This window comes from Pollachius pollachius (genome assembly GCF_949987615.1).
Source record: "Pollachius pollachius genome assembly, chromosome: 1".
NCBI lineage: Eukaryota > Metazoa > Chordata > Actinopteri > Gadiformes > Gadidae > Pollachius > Pollachius pollachius.
In genome coordinates, this window is record NC_136934.1 from 21,554,578 (window position 1) to 21,575,869 (window position 21,292).

Sequence of the window (21,292 nt, forward strand, 5' to 3'; positions counted from 1 at the left end):
GGGAATCGCACCGGAGTCCTAATGGGGCGGCATGTGGCTCAGGAGGTAGAGCGGCTTGGCTGGTTACCGGAAGGTTGCTAGTTCCATCCCCGGCTCTTCCTAGCGGAGTGTCGAGGTGTCACTGAGCGAGACGCCTCCCTCTAACTGGTCCCAACAAACAGGCCTTGTGTGGTGGACATCACCGTCGGTGTGTGAATGTGTGCATGAATGGGTGAATGTTAGGCAATATTGTAAAGCGCTTCGAGTGGCCACTAATTAGAATCGCGCTGTATAAATGCAGTCCGTTTACCATAATGGCCATGGTGTCATTTCGGAGGTTCAAAGTTCAAAAAACCCCTCGGCACTATGAGGTCCCGTGCCAGGGGGAGCATGTTAAGTCCTTCCTGCAAGGTGTGACCTCGAGGGTCCAGGCAGGCCCTCCTGAGCAACTGCCTATTAAAGAAGTCATTCAACTGGTCCTCTCGCACCCCATTGATCTCACTGGCCACTTTTACCAGTCTACCTAAGCGATTTTGATTAAAAGTCTAGTTTCCAAACCAGGCCATCATACAAAATGTCAGTACTTAAAAAAGAGACATCACAACCGTATTGACACTAAATCCTCTCATTGTGCGTAAGAAATGTAACTGCTGCTGCACCTGCTTGCAAATGGTGTCAGTGATGGCCTCAAGATTCTGATTGGCTGTCCATCATGGGATCATCAACTGTCGGATTCCATTTGACTCCTGTCCCGCACGCATGTGTTAGCAGGAGGGCTGAAAATAGACCTGTCAATCAAGTGCCATCCCCCAGGATGGCAGCAGTTTCAATCAGGACCTTTATCTTTCCACGCCAAAGATTTAATTATAGTCATTTACCAAAATTATCGCTTTAAATGTGAAAAGCATTTAAAAGTAAAGCAAGACTGATTGACAAGACTAAAAAAATCTGTTCAACCGTCGCTGTGGCTCTGCTCATGTCGCCGCAGACAAAGCCTCTTTCACAGGAACACACCGTCGTTCCAGCCCAGGGTAAACGTCTCATAATAGTGGACGCATTTCCACCTGGTTGACAGATTCCAAACGTGTCCTGTCTCTCGTGTCGAACTCATGCAACTTTCCTTCTGTGAAACGGAAACCAATGCACTAATTTCACAATTACAGTTAACTCGGCTTCACTTCTTCATTCAGCCAAGTCAGAAGGTACAGATTTTACAGAAAACAACCAAAAAACACTAATAAAAATGCAGACATAATGATACCATAAGGCCAATATATGTATAGCAGATTATATATCACACTAGGTATAGTTGTTTCAGGAGAATAGTGTTAATCTGATTTAGGCCCCATAGACGATAGCAACTCGTGAACGCTTGAAAACGTTGCGCTGAATAAGCGCAGTTTTGCGCATACCACTCGGCAGCGGCGCTCGTTCCGAGCCGAGAGGCGTGGCTTGTGTGACGCAGCAGGAAGACTTCCACGCGTGTTTTGGGGTTTTAAATTCCATAGTTTTCAATTGAAAAGTAATGTCCAGTGTCGTCATCTTGATAAGGTTATGTAAGTCGAGTTTGTATTAGCCTGTACATTAATAATGATGCAATTGCCCGGCCATTCAAAGCATAACGCCTGCTCCTAGAAGGCTAAAAACAACGGACTGCTACATATCCACACGTGGGTTTGGACCGAGGAACACACCGAGGTAGAAAATCTGCTATGATCCTTTTCTTAAGAGCCGCCAAACACCAATTGATGGTTCAGCAGACATGATAAGATGATATTACGTATATTTCCATGTTATGTTGATTTGCAGTATTTGTTTCTTTGTGAGCCGCATTACCCTAGCCATTTAGCTATTAGCATTCAGTTTGACTCATTCCTTATGTTAAATTGGCAGGACATTATTGTAGTCATACGGTGTTTGGCCGCTGGTCACATCCTCTACCACAACCTACCTTTTACAAACCCTCCAATAAGATGTCTGACCACTAACTGTCCCGAACACTACTGTACTTCTCTTCGTCACTTCAGATCAAGGTGTCTGCCAAGTCTACTCACTCGTAACAATAACAGAAGAAGCGATGTCTTCTGGCGACCAGCTGTCCCTTAACATCCACACCGAGACCTTCCCCAACGTCGCCCCCAGGAGGAAGCCTCTCTCCGGCCAGGAGAAATGGCTGTTGGTAGGTTGCAGAGGTGTTCACAAGTGATAAAGGGCAAATCCAATTCAAGTAAAGTCTGAAGTCTCTGAGCTAGTGGCGAGGTCACTATTCAAGTGTCCAATTCATTGTACCCTACCAGAGATTGCCCATCCGTCTCTGGTAGTAAGTGCCTTCTAACAACATCATTTCAATGGTTTGGCTCATTTGTTAAGACCACAGGTTCAACTTGTGGATTTGTTCGTTTGTGGGAACAATTGCAGGAAACAACCTAGACAGGGCAGTTTGTATGTGCTTACTTGTGTTGGACAAGCCAAGATACAGAGCTGCTCAACACTTGTGTGGAATCAAATGGATGTCAATGGTTTGCAGACTGCCCAGTTTCAGAACACGCCTACACCGCAGGAGGCTATGAGTTGGAACAAAATACCCGGCTGATTAACATCCAGACCGAGAGGTCTAGATGTAACCTCTAGACGTCAACAATTAACCTGGAGTCTCAACAAACCGGCCAAATCCTTTAACACAAGCAGCAGTTTGGAGAAGATTGGTCACATCAAGGTAATATTTGTTCAATACTTAAAATAAGGTGTTTGTTGTGTCTGTATCTTCTCAGAAAAAATTGAAGGCAGGGAAGAGGAAGGCCGGGCCGGAGATGAGGTCGATGCCATCCTTCAAACAGAGGAAGACGGATGGGGAAGAGGCGCCCATCATCTCAAAGGTTAGAGTTGGCACCACACTGGTCATAACCATAAAAGACTGGATCACAAGCATATCAAACTATAAATAGGGCTGGGCGATAAACACGATAATAAGGGTGTTAATGCAAATCCGATTTAACGGCACTCATTACTAACCTTTTGTCAGATGGCAGCTAGCAACTAGAAGAGCTGATCACGGGACTCAAACTATTGTGCATAAGAAGAACGTGGACGTGCCGTCATTATGTTCAGTCACTGAGATAATCGATGCTCCTAGCCCCTTTCATTGATCTGGGTTACAGGATAATAACCAGCATACCCCTCACTGGAGAGCGGGCTTCACTCTCCCCCTCTAGGCTTTATAACTTGGGATTGAGCATATTCGCGTAGCCCTGTACTTGTCCCTATTCAAACAGCCCGATGTGAGTTGTAACTATTGAACTACCTATAGGGCCCTATCTTGCACCCAGGGCAATTGACTTTCTACACTGACGCATGTATCGCTGCTAGTTTGCACCCTGCGCAAAGCTGATTTTCCCGAGCATTCAACTCGTGCCACTAAACTTGCACCCTGAGAGGCGTGTCGGCGAAAAGCAGAGGTGTGTTCCGGCACAAATGATACATGGTGCTATCTTACAGATCGATAAAGCAGTTACAGTCCATTGCAATGTATATTAACGGAGGGACACATGCATATTATGAACAGAAGTTGATAACGATAATGTATACTATACTGGTAAGAAACAATGTTTGTTAATGTATTGCCGCATATCATTAAATAGACCCACAGTTGCGGCCACAGGACCGCATATAATATGTGTGTTAATTTTCTTTGCCAAAATTGACATAAGTAGGACTCAGTAGGCCTATTTCTGAAGTTGTAGAAGAAAAGCTATTCCATGTGTGAATTAGGCCATATTATTTGGCCATAAACTGAGCCATTTGTAGTTTGAAATTCATGTGGTCATGCATCTGTCTCATCGGAGACTGCAAACGTGCTGTCAAAATATCAACTCATCAGGTTCAAATGCGCTCATGGCTCTTAAAGGGGATCGGAGATGGCACTCTCATTGGTTTATTGCATGTTACGCCCAAAACACACCTACGGTTATTCAGACCAACCCATTTGATTTGAAAAATCTTTTAATAAATCCCAATCAATATTGAATGAAAAGTATATGCTACCGTTGATTAACAGTTGCTGGAGCTGGAGAACAGCTGAGGTTGTCCAACTGAATGACATTTAAAGCATCAAGCGTCCTTCTAATATTCATTTTGATTGCCATGAGCTGTGATTGGAGCATATTGGTTAATGCTTGACCTTCGTGGTTCCCTGGATTGTTTAAATCTGTGGTTTTGTGTTAATGCTGGACACTCTGCATTTTGTTTTTGTTCTTACTTGATCTCCAATAAAAGTTAACAGAAATGTGAATAAAGCTAGAATATTTTGTCCACTGTTGATATGAGTATTAAAAACTTGAAATATGCAGTTTACGGTGCATAAATATTTTTGGGGATAAACTGATTAAATATGGAAAACATGTAATTCATCACGACTAAATGTTTTATTTGCTTGACAGACCTAACTATAACACAACCCTGTCACACTGAAACAAACACAAACCTTTCAGGGTACATCACCAGAAGCATATCAGTAGCACTATATTACTCTACTTCCCAACCATATCACATAACATCACAATTCATCACACTATATGAGACGATCACACTATAGCACTATATCACAACCATCCAAACTATATCACAACTACACAACCACATTGCACAATATCACAAGCATATCATACTATAGGACAAGATTACAAACCAATCAATACCATATCCCATTATATCACAAACATCACACTGTCCCAACCATATTACACCATCACAGCCATGGCACATTGTGTCACAACCATATAATGACACGATCACAGCTATGTCACACTATCACATTCATATTACACTATATCACAGCGTCAGAACCATAATATTATACTATATCACAGCCATGTCACTTTCAGTCTAGTCTGTTCCACCTCACGTCACCTGATCCAGAGTGACAGGTTAATACAATCAAAACAGGACCACCAGACTAGTGTTACATGACTTGTGTGTCCCAAACAGGATCAAGCTCCGCCCTCCAAAACCACACCCACCGTGAGCACACCCCAAGAGGCCCCCCCCACAAAGACCAAGAAGAAGAAGAAGAAACGGGAAGGTGGAGGACAAGGGAGGGGGGAGCAGAAAGACCGGGACGCCGGGGAGAAGACGGGACACGAAGGAGGCTTCGTCAAGACGTCCTCCTTGTTCAACCACAACCCCCACATCCCAGACCTCGAAAGGTGTGTGTGTGTGTGTGTGTGGAGACATCTTGTCTGTGTGTGTTTTTATGGAGACATTGTGTGTGAGTGTGTGTGTGTGTGAGGAGAGACATCTTATCTGTCTGTGTGTGTATGGAGACATCTTGTGTGTGTGTGTGTGTTGGGGAAACACCTTATGTTCGGTTCTCATTCCAGACCGGTTGTTTCCGAGGTGAAGGAGAAGGTTTTCACCACTGACTCTTTCGGCAACCTAGGCCTCCACCCCCACCTGGTGAGACACACACCCACACACACACACCTTGTTATATAAAGACACGCGTGTCCGTGTATGTTCTGAACGCTGATTGGACTCTTCGTCCAGGTGGCGACGCTGGAAAAGGTTCTGGGCGTTTCCACCATGACCAGGTGAGTGATCATCTCTGTCTCTGCATATCCCTCCCACTTAGTGTCTATGCATATATTTGGTCAGCTCCCTATACGCAGAGTGCGTAGGGCACCTGGGGGGGGCACCAAAAATTATGGTTTGTAAAAAAAAAATGAAAAAATAAAAATAATTATTACATTATTGAATTAAAAAAATATATAAATAAGTTATGAAGGGGCCCAATGTTGTTTTTTCTTATTTGCATAACCTATCACTCAATTTCGGCAATTATATGTTTTTACCTAATATATAAAAAGAGGCTCCCCCCCCCCCCCTGCTCGCATAGCGCACCGAAACGGCCAGCAGCGGCCCTGTATTTAGTGTTGGTTTGTGAAGTTGTTCTCTGTAGAGAATAAAGTTCAGAAGGCTAATCTGCATAACCAAGTGTTTGTGTGTTTGTAGTGTTCAGAAACAGACTATCCCCGCGCTGATGTCGGGGCGGGACGCTGTGGTCCGCTCTCAGACTGGATCTGGTGAGACGTGCACACATACAAACCCTCACATATCCCGGCCACACTCCCCTGCATAGTTCTTAGTTGGCTCGCCACCGGTCTGTCTCTCTGTCTCTGTAGCTTAAAATGTTCTGTGTCTCTCAGTCTCTCTTGGTCTCTCTCTCTCTCTGTCTGTGTGTAACTCTGCTGTCTCTCTACCTGTCCCTCAAGGTAAAACCCTGTCTTATGGCATCCCCATTGTCCAGTCTCTCCAGGCGGTTCTGCCCAAGATTAAGAGGGCCGACGGGCCACTGGCGCTGATTCTAGTTCCCACTAGAGAGGTCCGTCTTGTCCATCTTTGTGCCACATAGGACTGTTTCTCACAGCAATTAGGCTTTCCCAGTCCTTCTAAAAAGGTCTGGCTGCTTTTCTAATAAAAGAAATATCACAATTAACAATAAACTATTCCTCAGTTGGCGCAACAGAGTTTCCAGATCTTCCAGAAACTCGTCAAGGTAAAGAGATTATCAATCTTTTTTCCTATTCTCTTTGCAAGATGAAATCCTGGCAGTTTTCATACCGTTTAGGAGTGGTGGATGGATTTAAATACTGAGCTGTGCTCTCTCTCTCCCTTTAGCCGTATACCTGGATTGTCCCCGGGGTTCTGATGGGTGGAGAGAAGAGGAAAGCCGAGAAAGCTCGGTAAGTCCATCCTCCTCCTCCTGCTCTTCTGTCTTCCTGAACCATAATCTTTCTGCAGACTTACATCACTGTTTGTCACTCTCTGTCGTCCATGCTCTGTCTCTCTCCCTCTCTCTGTCCCCCCTTTCACTTCCTCTCTGGAAGGCTCCGGAAGGGGATTAACATCCTGGTGTCGACCCCGGGCCGTCTGGTGGACCACATCAACCACACCCTGAACATGGTGTTCAGCTCCGTGCAATGGCTGGTCCTGGACGAGGCTGACAGGTACTGAGACCTAGCCTCCGGTTCGCTGCGTTACGTTTATGTGTCGTCATTTAGATTTGTGTTTAATTACTGTGTTTTGTGTATGTGTGTGTGTCTGTAGGATCCTGGACATGGGTTTTGAGAAGGATCTGACTGTGATCCTGAATTCTTTGAACTCCACCGGACCTTCGAGACAAAATGTTTTGCTTTCTGCTACGCTAACGAAAGGTAAAGCGCACACACACACACACACACACACACACACACACACACACACACACACACACACACACACACACACACACACACACACACACACACACACACACACACACACACACTTTCTAGACCTCCTCCCCGTCCTCCTATTAGCTCCTCGGGGCGATAAGGGAGAATGTGACAGAAGACGTTAGTTGTTTCTCTTTACTTCAACAACAAAGTACTGTCACACTCACACACACATAGTACTGTCACACTCACACACACAAAGTACTGTCACGCTCACACACACAAAGTACTGTCACGCTCACACAAGGTTTGGCGTTTTGCAGACCTTGCTCGGCTAGCTGATGTATGTCTCAAAGACCCGGTCAGCGTCCAGGTCTCAGACCCCAACGACTCTGAGGTAATCCCCTCCAGCGGCAGCTCACCCCAACCCGGCAGCCAATCAGAGAGCTTCTCTGTGCCAGAGGCCTTGAAGCAGCATATGGTGCTGGTTCCCAGTAAGCTACGACTGGTTTGCTTGGCCTCCTTCATCATGGACAAGTGTAAGGTGAGGGGAGCCTCTCTTTGTTTCGTACAGATGTGTAGTTTCATAGAACACAGCTGCAACTATTTATAACCAAAAGAAAGAAATATAAACATGGAAATGTCATCGTTCATCTGTGTTTGTAGCTCTGTCGATTTCTGAAGGGTAACAACGTGATGGTATTCAGGTCGATGTGCGTAACAGGTACCATGTGAACCTGTCGTTGATCCAAGTGTATGTCTGTGTAGTTCTCCGAGGGGAACAAGATGATCGTCTTCATGGCGAGCTGTGAAGCGGTGGAGTTCCTGCTCAGCCTCTTCAAATCCGTCCTCTGTGGGTCCTCAGCCAAACACAAGCCTCTGAACTTCCTGCGACTCCATGGAAATATGAAACAAGAGGTAAGTGACTCTGCATCCCATTGTGAGGAAACCTAATCCGAAGGGTTGTCTGCTTTACCTTCATAAAGAAATATGCTGAGAAATCTGGGAATTGGCCATTGCCTGTCTTACCGAGGTTCAGTTTTTTAAATTTTATATTCATCGTGTACGTCCAGAAGTAGAGTTCACTGCATTAGCATTTGTTTGCTGTTCGTGGCTTCCATTAACTGGCAGGGATACAGTAGCCTAGCTCGGGTTCATGTGAGGGGAATCAATCACTGAAACTCGACAAGTCAATAGCGGCTAAGGGAAAACATATTCAAACCCAGCGAACTCTCCTTCTGGACTCGTCTGAATCTTTGTAGAGCAGGCAATTTACAGATTTCTCAGCCTACCCCTTTGTAATGTTTGGTTAATTTGATAACTTATTTATTACAAAACGTATTGATGATCTAGAATCTGAGTTCTATCGGTTGGTGCATTTTCGGGGGAGCATCTCTCTGTTGGACTTACTCGTTTTGTAATGTGCTACAGGAGCGGACAGAGGTGTATGAGGAGTTTTCTGTCTCAAAGTCCGGAGTCCTTCTCTGTACGGTCAGTTAGGACTCATTTCATCATCCTTGTTATTATTTTTACACTCACTAAGCATTGTCAAGTAATGCAAATAGTCTAATTGTGTGTGTGTGTTTGTGTGTGTGTGTGTGTAGGACGTTGCTGCTCGAGGGTTGGACCTTCCGCAGGTCACCTGGATTGTGCAGGTAACGGCGGGTTCTTGAACCACCTGCAGACAGCAACCAGTCTGAGAACACAGCATATCTAGTGACCTGTCCTACCTAGTGCTAGAGCTCAACCCTATAACCAAACATTCCCCCTTTACACCCAGTTCTTTCTACGTACAACATTCATATATTGTGTATAAATCATAATATGGATGCGTTATTTGCCAAAAATTCAGCCATTTGAAAAATGGCTGAATCGACCACTTTAGCAACTTATTTTTAATTTTAGGTTTTAAAAAAGGGACCATCTCATGAGACGCTTGGGCGATGGCATTAGTTTACATTCAATCGGAGTACGGAGAAAACCTTTTGGTATGTTTTCAGTACAACCCGCCCATCTCGGCCGCAGAGTACGTCCATCGGGTCGGCCGTACGGCTCGGATCGGGGCCGAAGGAAACAGCCTCCTCTTCCTCACGCCAGCGGAAACCGCCTACATCGACGAGCTAGCCAATCACAACATCAGGTCAGCCACGTGATTTCTACCCTGTCCTGTGACCCATAGCATAGTTTTTTTACCTATGATATTTCACTGCCCATCCGTCCTCTCCTGCTGTATAATTGAGCTGGTTTGTGATGGTTTCAGCCTGTCTGAGATGAAGCTGTACGACATCCTGTCCACGCTGATGCAGGACGACAGCTACAAAGGTCGGGGGAAGTACCATAGCAAGGTGGGCGCGCGCACACACACACACACACACACACACACACACACAGTGTTGGGAAATGTAACTTTCTTCATGAACAAGTTCAAAGTTCAGTTCACCAATTTTAAAATGAACTAGTTCAGTTCATAGTTCATGATTCAAAATTGTGAACTAAGTTCACAGTTCCAAAAATGAACTAGTTCATAGTTTTTTTTCCCATATGTTGCTGCAAGCTATTTTTTTCAAAATTATTGCCACAGCCCATATATAACCACAGACAGCAATTTTTTTATAAGTTTTAGCACTGAAACTATGTGTCAGATTTCATCTTCATATCCAATTTTGAATCCTTATCCAAACAGGGTTACATTAGCATTAATGGGATAGCCTTTCCCCATTGTTGCTTTAACGCTTTGTTGCTGGCCATTCAGTCCACACAGCAGCTGCAGCTTTCATCCCTACAGTATATTCTCAAAATCGTGAGGAAAAACTTGCTGCTTGAATGGTCTTTTAAGTAAAACAGAAAAGTAGTCCTTAAGGTGCAATAATAATTTTCCATTTCAAATTCCATTTCAGTACATACTAAAAAGGAATACTGGAATCCTGGAAAAATATACCAGGCATGTTAAACAAACAAGTTTTGTTGAAGAAGTGTGTTACAAGTGGCGGGGCGTGCACTTATTTAACATGCCCGGTATGAAAGGTTTAAAAGACTGGGAATGTTTAAGTGTTCTACGAAACTTAAAACTGGAAAATGTATTTGTTAGAGTTGGATTTCGACTCAATGCAGGACCACTATTGGAGTGGATCGGAGAAACATAGGAACAAAATTAATTGTTGAGAGTGCTGCGGCAGAACGAATCAAGGAATGGGCGCAGTTAACCTCATATCGGCCCAAAGGCAATACAATGTGCTTTACAAAGGAGAAAGGCGAGAATATATATATATATATATATATATAACCACTTTCCACACAAATTCTCGAAGGGAAGCAATTCAAATAAACCAACAGTTTTTGCCCATAGAAGGCAAATCCATTAAACATAGACTGTTAAACAATATCCCCCGACCTCAGAGATGATCAGAACAGACAGTCAGGTGAAATTGATTGAGCCACAGAATAACAACAGTCTTATTTGTACATGCATAGGCCTGCGTGCAGTTGTTAGATTGCACGTAACATGTTTGCATATTTAATCTTCTTTTCCTCGACTCTCCAGCATTCTCTCAGCATTCCCTTAATTAATGGCCTCGGTGCTCAAAAACAGGCGGGATTTCCGACACTCCTTTTACAGTAAACCACTTTGAACGCTCAAATAACCCCCAGAGTTCAGTGTCCATCAGCCCCAACATTTAGAAACAGAATCGAAAAGTCCAAGCCTGAATTGGGTCAGTGGGGATTTTGGGAGAGACTGGAGAAGGGCCTTATGTTTTGGGCCAAAGATATACAGCGAATGATGGTCGGCGACTATCCCCAATGACAAATGTCAGTGTAGGACACTAAAGCGCATGAAACTAAGAAATAATCACATTAATTAATTAAAGTACAATGATCATAGAAATTAATTTTATATTAATGACATGTCAGAACGTTTGAAAAAAGTACCGCCACTCCGACAATGGAAACAGAAATTGTCGGAGTGGTGGGACGTTTGAAAACAATGGAAGTGCCGCCACTCCGACAATTAGACGTCAATGTCGGAGTGGGGGTATGTCGTTCACAGACACCATAATGAACGCGTTCACAGTTACGTTCATCAGGCAGTAATACAGTACGTTCAGTTCACGTTCGCCCAAAATATGAACGAGTTCAATGAACACGTTCAGGCACAACACTGCACACGCAGACACAGACGTCTCATCACTCCTTACGTGATAGCACAATTTAATATCCTCTGTCTCCATCTCTCTCTCTTTGTATCTCTGTTTGTCCCTGTCTTTCTCTCTATATATCTCTCTGTCTCCATTTCTCTCTCTCCTTATCTCTGTCTCTCTCTCTCTCTCTCTGTCTCTCTCTCTCTATCTCTTGTCTGTCTCCTCGGTGTCTCTCTCTCTGGGTCTCTCTCTATCTCTTGTCTGTCTCCTCTGTGTCTCTCTCTGTCTCTCTCTCTATCTCCTGTCTGTCTCCTCTGTGTCTCTCTGTCTCTCTCTCTATCTCTTGTCTGTCTCCTCGGTGTCTCTCTTTCCGGGTCTCTCTCTATCTCTTGTCTGTCTCCTCGGTTTCTCTCTCTCTGTCTCTCTCTCTATCTCTTGTCTGTCTCCTCGGTGTCTCCCTCTCCGGGTCTCTCCTCAGACGTCCTCTAGTGCCCTGCAGCAGGAGGTGAGGGAGAGGGCCACTGTTCTGCAGACTGAGTTTGAAAACGCTGTCCATGCCAACCAAGAGACTGTGCAGGGTGCCAAGAAAGGTACACACCCGCAAATACACACCGTCGCATGCCGTGCACATTACGAATCACACACACGCATGTACAACATTCATATAAAGCGGTGTGTGATCAATAGTCTGTGCTGATGATGATGATGGTAACGGTTCCTCCTCTTGTCGGTGCAGCCCTGCAGTCGTTCCTGCGCTCCTACACGGCGTACCCCACCGCCCTCAAGCACATCTTCCACATCCGATCGCTGCACCTGGGCCATGCCGCCAAGAGCTTCGGCCTGCGGGACGCACCCCAGAGCCTCAGCTCTCACACGGGCCCCGGGGCCCGCCGAGGCGGCAGCAGCAAACACAACAGGACCGCAGACAAGTAAGACCGGCCGCACACTGAAACGCAAAGAAACACTAGGGTTTCCTACGGTAGCAACATGCAGGCAACAGCCCAAAGAAACACTAGGGTTTCCTACGGTAGCAACATGCAGGCAACAGCCCAAAGAAACACTAGGGTTTCCTACGGTAGCAACATGCAGGCAACAGCCCAAAGAAACACTAGGGTTTCCTACGGTAGCAACATGCAGGCAACAGCCGAGCAGACAGGAGAGACCTCTTATTGACACTGGCTCTCTATGCTAGTAATACAGCACAGAATGTATCTCTACTTGACCTAAGTAGCCACCAGCATCAGAGGCACTTCCATTCTGCTTCTCTCTCTGTCTTGTTATATACATTATGAATGACAGTCAGACAAACGCAACCCATCTTTGTCATGGCACTAGTGAGAGTGGGGGTTCTGAGGATGTTTGTGGTTGGTTGGTTGGTTGGTTGGTTGGGAGGAGATGACTGGTAACCAGAAGAATCTAAACGTGGAACAGGAAAGGGTATTTTGCTGAGTTCAGTCACTGATGGGGCATTTGTTTCCAGAAATCAACAGATCCTTATTCAGGGTTGGATATGTGTTGTTGTTGTGATGTAACACGTGTGAGCTGTGTGTTGTGTAGCATGAACATTAATCTTTCATGTCTACTGGTTCTTAAGTCAGAGCCTCCTTGGCGGCTGGTCCCTAAAGTGTAACTGTGTGTGTGTGTGTGTGTGTGTGTGTGTGTGTGTGTGGTCAACAGCTGCTCACATTGGGCCTGTCTGGACTCGGTCAACTGACCGCACACACACCTATTCATACGCACACACTTGTAATGAAGTCTCCCATCGACTCCTTGGCCTGTGTGTGTGAATACAGCTTTTTACATGTACACATCTTTGACACCAAACAGTTTTAATGAAACCTTGGGGGGTTGTTGACTAACTTCATGCTAAGCTCTGTCTTCTACCAAGCAAGACCATTGGCAAGTCAGGGCTTTAGACTGTGACCAAAATGGATGCGTTTGCGAGCATTCATTTAAAAAAAAAAGATATACTGTATTTATTATTCTGGATGACGGACCAAAAAGACTGTTTGTAATTGCAGTATACAACCTAATTACTGTCTGGCTTAAAAACCTATTCAATCCAAACATTTTACCATTTTTTACTAGTAAGAAACTTTTCAAATGAATGTACACAAAGGCATGGTACGTGGCAAAGGACATGTCAATACTGCGGCAAAATTAAAAAGGAGCGCCAATACATTTAAAAGCTAATGCCACCAGTAGAAAATGTTAGTCTTGAGCGCTGCAAATATATGACTGTATGGGCATAAGGTTTCAATTTATAACTGTATTGATTATAGGCTGTTAGAATTTTCTGAGGATTACTGCAGGTGACAGCTGTAAAGCCATCCCATTGATTGTCATTTAGCCATGTCGGTTTTTATTTCGTCCTATATTGCATCCCCTATTTTGGACCAATTACCATTGGATTAAATATGGCATATACAAGGCAGCTGATTTTCTGATCAATGTAAATGATCAATTGTTAGAGAGCCCCTATTTTAACATCAGGGGCCCTATTTTAACGGCCTGAAACGCAAGTGAGAAGCGCCCAACGCAAGTAGCTTTGTGGGTGGTTCTATGGCGATGTTATTATTATTATACCGGCGGATAAATGACTCTTGCGCCTGACGCAAATCTAAAAACGGTTGCCCTGAAGTAGCCTAATTACCCGTAGGTGTGGTTTGGGCGTAACGTGCAATTAACCATTGAGTGCCAGCTCCCATCCCCTTTAAGAGCCATGAGCGCATTTGAACCTGACAAATTGATATTATGACGCGAGACTGCGCGTTTGCAGTCTCCGATGAGACAGATGCATGACCACATGAATTTCAAACTTCAAATGGCTGTTTATGGCCAAATAATATGTCCTAATTCACACATGGAATAGCGTTTTCTTCTACAACTTCAGAACTACTGAGTCGTCATGTTTATTTTGGCAAAGAAAACTTCATAATGTGTGGCCGCAACTGTGCGTCTATTTAATGATATGCGGCAATACATTAACAAACATTGTTTCTTACCAGTATTGTATACATAATCGTTATCGACTAGTGTTCCTAATATGCATGTGTCCCCCTGTTAATATACATTGCCATGGACAGCATTATGCGTTACTTGTTTAGTTTGCGTGTGCTTAAACAGTTGGAGGCACACGCGCGCGGTGCGCCTGCATTCAGTCATTCTTTTTAACACTTACTCGCGGTAAAACAATGTTTTCTCACGATCAAATACTCATCAATCCTAAATGTTATGGGCTTGTACACGTTGTCTGTGTCAAGAAAATATGTGTTTGCTGTGCAGTGTTTGCAGATGCATTGATTTAAATACAACTTATTACCGCTGTATCAGCTGTTCTTTCCCAAATAATTTAACCAACGTTATCATTTACCCTAAAAAAAGGTTATTGTTTTGGAAGGCTGGGATATAGCCTACTTTGCTCGAGTTTATTATTGTTATTATTATTGTTTTAATGCATGGCATAGCCATGTGTTCATTCAATGAACACATACAGTGTTCATTCATGCAGCCCCTATGGAAAAAAAAATGTTTCCACAATCCACATCATCATCATAATATTTAAATTAGGCAAATCGTTTGCATGTTTGTGCTGTGTATAGCCTACTGGTGTGTAAGCTTATGTTGCAGTTCCGACCTGCCATGGTATGTCAAAATAGCAACCCCAACTGCGCTATCCGCTAGTGCACTTAGACCAGGTATTTGTCGGTCAGTTGCGCAACTGCTTTATCGATCTGTAAGATAGCACCATGTATCATTTGCCCTGGAACACGCCTCTGCTTTTCACGACACACCTCTCAGGGCGCAAGTTTAGTGGTGCAGGTTTGCTGCAGGGGAAAATCGGCTTTGCGCCTGTTGCAAAATAGCAAAGATACATGCGTCGGTGTAGAAAGTCAATTGCCCTGGATGCAAGATAGGGCCCCAGGTGTGAGTGTAACAAGCAGTCTAGCCTTCTACCACCCTTCCCAGTGGACTATAGCTACTGGTAGGCTTATCTATCCTTCAAACTAATCACAGTCACACCTGGTGGTAGAATAGTTGTTGTTTTTTTTAAAGTACAAACCTAGATTCCAAAATGTTGGGACACAAGACAATTAAAATCTAAACGAAAAGCATTGAATTATTTTTCCGCTTCAAAACAGCGAATGAAGTGAATTCTTCCCCTATACCGATGCTGGCCTTACTTTCCGAATTGCGTATGAGTGTCTGCATTGCTCCAATATTTTTTTCCCAATATGGAATACAATTCAGCATTTATTCATTTATTGATATTTTACCAAGCTAGGAAATGCTTTAACTAATGTTCAGCTTTAGAAGTAAAGACTTAAAAAAAAACTCTGCCTGGTATATATCAGCTCTGTAGTTGGTATAGGCCGATGCGAAGATGTAAATTCTCGGTGCCGGTGCTGATAAAGTGGTACTGGTGCTACCCTTAACAGTTGTGATGAATGGCGTCGTTTGGAGCTAACTGTTGCTGGCCCCCGGGCCGCTGCCCCTGACGCTGTGCAGCCTGTTGCTGCTGCAGATCAATACAGTTATGAAGATACACCCCCCCCAGGGAGCCCTCCGCACGGCCCCGGGCCTGCCTGGGTCTGTGCTCATTGATTAAGGAGTTGATGCTACATGATGGCCTGCTGTGAAGGGAACACACACGCACACGTATATACACACATACACACGATGACGGTTCTTGCTTGTAGAGGCGCACCACCTTAACATTTTAGGAAATGATTATGAAAAATGTCCAACGCAACAATACCGGCATTTTAAATATCCTAGGTAACAGTTTAATAATAACAGACGAAAAAGGTACAATAAATCAGTTCTAATGCAACTTATAAATGGTAATATAGTGACCTCAAGTTCTATTCGTCTGTTTTTACTTTTCTTGGTCTACTTTGAAAAGTAGGTTTAGAAAAGCATACACACATCAACTGCTAGTGATGATGTCCACTGATAGTGGTGTATGTTTTAGATCAATTCTTTCCCCCTCCTTCTCCTCTTGTCTCTTAATCTGTCTCTCTCCCCCCCTCATGCAGAGCTGAGATGAAGTTGAAGATGAAGAGGAGAGAAGCATCTCTGCTGACCTCTGAGTTCTCCTCGGGGTTGGACGGGATCGACCTTCAGAACACGGAGAAGAAACCCAAAGACAGCGTTCCGTTCTTGTCAGGTCGGGGGAGAGGGGGAGGAGCGGGAGGAAGAGGTCGAGGTCGAGGGGGAGGGAGAGGGGAAAGGGGGAGCTTCAGGAAGGGGAGCAGGGCGGGCCAGTGAAAGGTAGAGGAGTGGGAGTGACCAGCTGGTCCAGTGGACCTCGTGGACAGTCTTTAAACCGAAAGACGGGTTATATTTCAGGAATTGTAAAATGTGACATTTGTTGAAAAAAATAAACTTTTTACCTGATGTGATGGATACTCCCTTTTGCATTTTAAAACGTTTATAGGCCTATATAATACTACATTTGAACTGAATTGCCTCATTCTTGAATAGATGATTAACAGAAAATGAATACTACCAACATGGGCGCCGATCACGGCGGAAGGACATGTCCAATATAAATTATTTTCTAATCTCTGAAATTTTATTCATAGAAGTCGACTCCACAACAGGTTTTGTTTATGTACCCCTAAGTATCCTGCTCAGTGGTCTGAACCGTTGCATATATGATTGCCACGTTATGTGTCTTCTAAGCCTATTTTCAGAGAATGAATTGGGCTGCATTTGTGGATGTGTGGCTCTGTCAAATATGTATAGTGAAGGCCTTAAAGTGATTCATTAATATTTTAAGCTATTACTAGTGGCTGTGTCTCTGTTATAGCAGATCATTCGATATACGTTGGTGATTTTATTGATGTCCCCTCCAGAAAATACTCCTCTCCCCCCCACATAATGTGTAATGAGAGTTGTACCCTTGACAAAAAAAAATACATGGTTTGAGATTATCTACTTCTGGGTGTTTGTGTTAGTTGTATTTACTGTTATATAATGGATGCGATATTTCATTAACGGGACGATCTGATTGATTATTGACACACCCAAAGAGAGGGAATGTTTTTGTATCCCATGTTCTCTCTTTCCTTTCAAAGTCGGTATCCCATGAGATATAGCAGGCTATGATCCGTAGTGTGGTCATGTGGTCCATCCCGTTTTAGTGGTTTGTCCAGTCAGTTCAGTGACCGTCCCTCCCCCACCAGCACTTAAAGCGATGGTGTGGATTAATTACCCCTTTTAACAGCATCAATATTATATTAACTAATATTTAATAATTAATCAGATAATTGCTCGCCAAATCCATAATTGACAAATAAAACACCACAGCCTTCGGGAGATTTATCTTGACTCATGCACGTTAACAGTTTCATTTTGTTACAAACTTTAAATCATAAATCTTATTAATTTGTCCGAACCGACCGGGTTCACGCATTCCATTACGGCTTTAGGTCTATTTGAATAGGATTTTCTTTATCTTGACTGATGCACGTTAACGTTACGTGTTTTCTTTCTAGATCCAAACATGCTAGTTATAATTCGTTTTACCGAGTTATTTTGTTTACTTTTTTGATGTTGAAGAATGAAACATGCATTACAAATCCATCCAGACATTTATTTACATTTCGAATGTCATTCTTAGTTTCCAAATGTGACTTTTAGCAGACAGATCTCTCTGAACTCACTAAACAATACAGTGTTCATCAATCCATCGTCATTGTCTAAATGTATTCGTTAGAAATCACGACATTTTTGGGGGCGAACTTCCCTAAATAGGTCAAACCACATGGCCTGTGGAATTGCCTCATTGTTCTCGCGATACTACGTTGTCATCATGAATGACGGACGAAGTGTTCCTTTGATGCCTGCCGCGTGCCTAACGTGGTCCAGTCCGAGTACACCGCGGGAGAGCTCGAGTGCATCCCTCCTCTCTCTGCGTGAAACACCACGTGATGCCAGAGGGGTCGGTGCTGGACGCCGGGTGGAGGTGGGACTGAGGTCCCTCCCTCGTACAGATACAAAACGCCCGCCGCCGGGTCCATGCTCGACATACCGGCGGAGTGCTGGTAGAAATAAGGCCGGGTAGGGACGATCCTCTGCAGGACGGAGTAGCTCCGGTCGTCCGCCAGCGTCTCCGGGCCACACGCCACACACTGCCGCTTCCACTTGGTTCTGGTGGGGTGAGAAGAACCGCGATGAACATGAAGAAAACAAAGTGATTTGTTGATTCATGGCAGTAGCCAACAGTTGTGGTTGGCCGAACCTATTTGAGGAGCGGTTTTAAATCGGATTCATTAGAGCGCAGACATGAATAAGCATTTCTAATTTATAGTCTTAAATATTGAACAATGAATGAATAAAAGGTGCCATTAAATGTTTAGAAGACACTTTATCTTAAGATGCCGTTAAAAGCTCCCAGGCATGACTGTGACGGGGAGGGGGTCCTGTCCTGTCCTGTCACTGGATAGAGACCAGTCGCAGCTGACCAGTCTGAATTATTCAGCGTCATAGCCAATTGTGTAAATACAGCTCGCAAGTTGAATTATTTATTCGGCATGGTATCTTATAAAATGGATTATTCATGCTGTATGCTTATGCGTCTGGCGCCCATTTTTTTGCATTGACGACCAGAGAGAGACAAATCCAAGCAGCAGTTACACACACACACACACACACACACACACACACACACACACACACACACACACACACACACACACACACACACACAGATGATGATGATAATGAAGTTGTGTGTTACCTCCTATTCTGGTACCAGGTCTTGACCTGCGTGTCGCTGAGCTTCAGGGAGGCCGCGAGCTCCATCCGGTCCTGCACGCTTAGGTACCGCTGACTTTCAAAGCTGTGCTCGAGCTGCGAGAGCTGGTGGTCCGTGAAGGCCGTGCGTGCCTTCCGGGGCCTGCGGAACCTCGCGAGGCACAGCACTGGACTGCGGGCCAGCTCACCTATGGTTCAAGGAAGGGAAGAAAATGTGGAGATTTAGTTTAGAATCCCATTTCTATTCAGTTTATTTGCCTATTTGTGGTTGTTATGACTGGTATGAATGTCCAAATATGATTAATATAGGTATATTTAGGCGCGAGTGCCCTAGGCTGGCCGTGACGGTCATCCATTATTGAGCGCGGGTTGTGATTATAGAGTCTCGCGGGCCTCACCGCTCTAATGCCCGAGTCCTGGGAGCCAGCACGAGCCGTTTGAAGTGTCTCATCTGTCATCCGTCAGATTTTCCAGATATATCAAACAAATTAAGTATGCGTGTGTGTTGGGGGGGGGGGGGGGGGGGGGGGGGGGGGGGGGATTTGGTCGGGTATCTTTGGTCGGGTCCCTGTGGGGCAATAAGACTCTTGTGTTTTTTGTTTTTTTTAAATATTGTCCTATTCTTTGTCTGTACCCAATAGTCGCAGGCCGGTTTCATCCCGCCCCTAGGCCTCCGCGTTAAACATTAACACTAATCGACACAAATACATAATGTAGACCATAATAGCCTTGGCCATATACATTTTTAAATAATAGAAAGTATTCATATTTAGGTGAGTGCTGCATGCAGCGCTCAACTATTGTTCTTCTTAAGTTTTATTCTTTCTTTCTTTATTATTCTCTTAAAATGTTCATATTAGCTTTGAATCGCGCGCTTCTTTTCAGATTTTAATATTTATACTTTTTAAGATATTCTACTTTTAAAATACTATTTTTTTTACAATGGAAGTCAATTGGAGGACGGGGGAGCCGTCCGCCCATTCTCTCACTCTAACTAGCCTACTTCAGACTTCGTAACTTGGTCAATATTTTATTCTTAACCTTCGTTCAAAGGTTTAACAACTCAACACACATAGTGTTGCCAGATTTGGCAGTTTTTCTCGCTCAATTGAACTACGTTTTACGACGTTCAGGCAGCGTTGCCAGATTAGGTGATTATCCCGCCCAATTGGACAACTTTTAATAAAGTTAGGCTGGAAAAATTAGCATAAGGCGATTACATAGAATTTCGGCTATTCTTCAGTTCAATTCCTTTTACATTTCTTCATTTTAAGCAATGCTTTGTGTTTCTCATTCAGCTGTCAATTTATTTGTTTTCAACCATCTACATTTTTTTTAAATGTGTGCATGTCTATATTGTTTAGGCCTACTCCATTTAGACTAAATCCCTTCATTTGATTTAAGCCATTTAACGTTTCTTTATGTCTTAATCGATGTGGCTTTATTAAAAAATATTTTCAACCTTACTTTGTACAGCACATGCCTTTTCTGCAGGAAATGCATTTTCTAGTTTGTATTATTATTCGTAATTATTATCTGCATCATTATTGTCATTCTTCTTTTATTTCTATTTCAATATTGTTTTTTATTGTTAGAAACGGTTAGCCTAATATAGGCCTATCTCATAATTATTTTTATGATCTTCAGAATCATTCATCATAAGTTACTTATTAGAAAAACCTTTGTTGTTTATTTACAAATGTGTCAATAAACGTGTAACTAATTAGTTTTTGTCTCTTGATGGACGCTTAATGTAGGATTTTATTATTTAGTGCAGGCCTATGTAACTAATTTTACCCTTAGTTTGCAGCTATAGACCCCCGACACCCTTGTTGTAGTCTTAGCTTATAGTTCAAAAGATCGTGTATATATATATATGTGTGTGTGTGTGTGTGTATTTTTTTATCAAGCTATAGGCCTATAATCTGAACACAGGAGGACTAAACAATCAAACTAAGAAGCCTACCTCTACACCGGCTGCCAAACGACTCGCTGCGTGCTGACCTCGTCGGGTCCGGTGCGAACTGACACGAGCCACCGTCCACCAGAGACCCCTCGAAGTCCACCAGAGATCCCTCACTGTCCGCCAGAGCCCCCTCACTGTCCACCAGAGACCCCTCGCAGTCCGATAAGATATCCCGGATCAGAAACGACGAGACCTGCACGGACCGCTGCAGGTGTCTGGGGTTGAGTCTTCGTGAATCA

The 21,292-nt window shown here is 43.9% G+C and overlaps 2 protein-coding genes across 2 annotated transcripts in view; one reads left to right on the forward strand and one right to left on the reverse strand.

Annotated features, from left to right (window-relative positions):
• Positions 1-1,447: 1,447 nt before the first annotated feature.
• Positions 1,448-16,594, forward strand: ddx31 (DEAD (Asp-Glu-Ala-Asp) box polypeptide 31; the record flags this gene model as incomplete). Its single annotated transcript, XM_079755284.1, has 21 exons — positions 1,448-1,677; positions 2,007-2,158; positions 2,751-2,855; positions 4,963-5,180; positions 5,355-5,430; positions 5,521-5,564; positions 5,986-6,056; positions 6,246-6,355; positions 6,488-6,529; positions 6,652-6,716; positions 6,861-6,980; positions 7,081-7,187; positions 7,511-7,731; positions 7,956-8,105; positions 8,619-8,678; positions 8,792-8,842; positions 9,188-9,327; positions 9,448-9,532; positions 11,802-11,913; positions 12,060-12,252; positions 16,363-16,594. Exons 2-21 carry the CDS (start codon positions 2,057-2,059, stop codon positions 16,592-16,594), a joined length of 2,304 nt encoding a protein of 767 aa, XP_079611410.1. The 5' UTR covers positions 1,448-1,677; positions 2,007-2,056.
• A 1,591-nt stretch (positions 16,595-18,185) lies between these two features.
• The window catches only part of barhl1a (BarH-like homeobox 1a), a gene marked incomplete at both ends in the record, with an annotated part of 3,307 nt that continues 200 nt past the window's right edge, over positions 18,186-21,292 (reverse strand). The window contains 4 exon segments of the mRNA XM_079750272.1: positions 18,186-18,213; positions 18,215-18,481; positions 19,071-19,275; positions 21,054-21,292. The exon segment at positions 21,054-21,292 is cut by the window's right edge and continues 200 nt beyond it. Of these exon segments, the coding sequence (XP_079606398.1) occupies positions 18,186-18,213; positions 18,215-18,481; positions 19,071-19,275; positions 21,054-21,292 (739 nt within the window).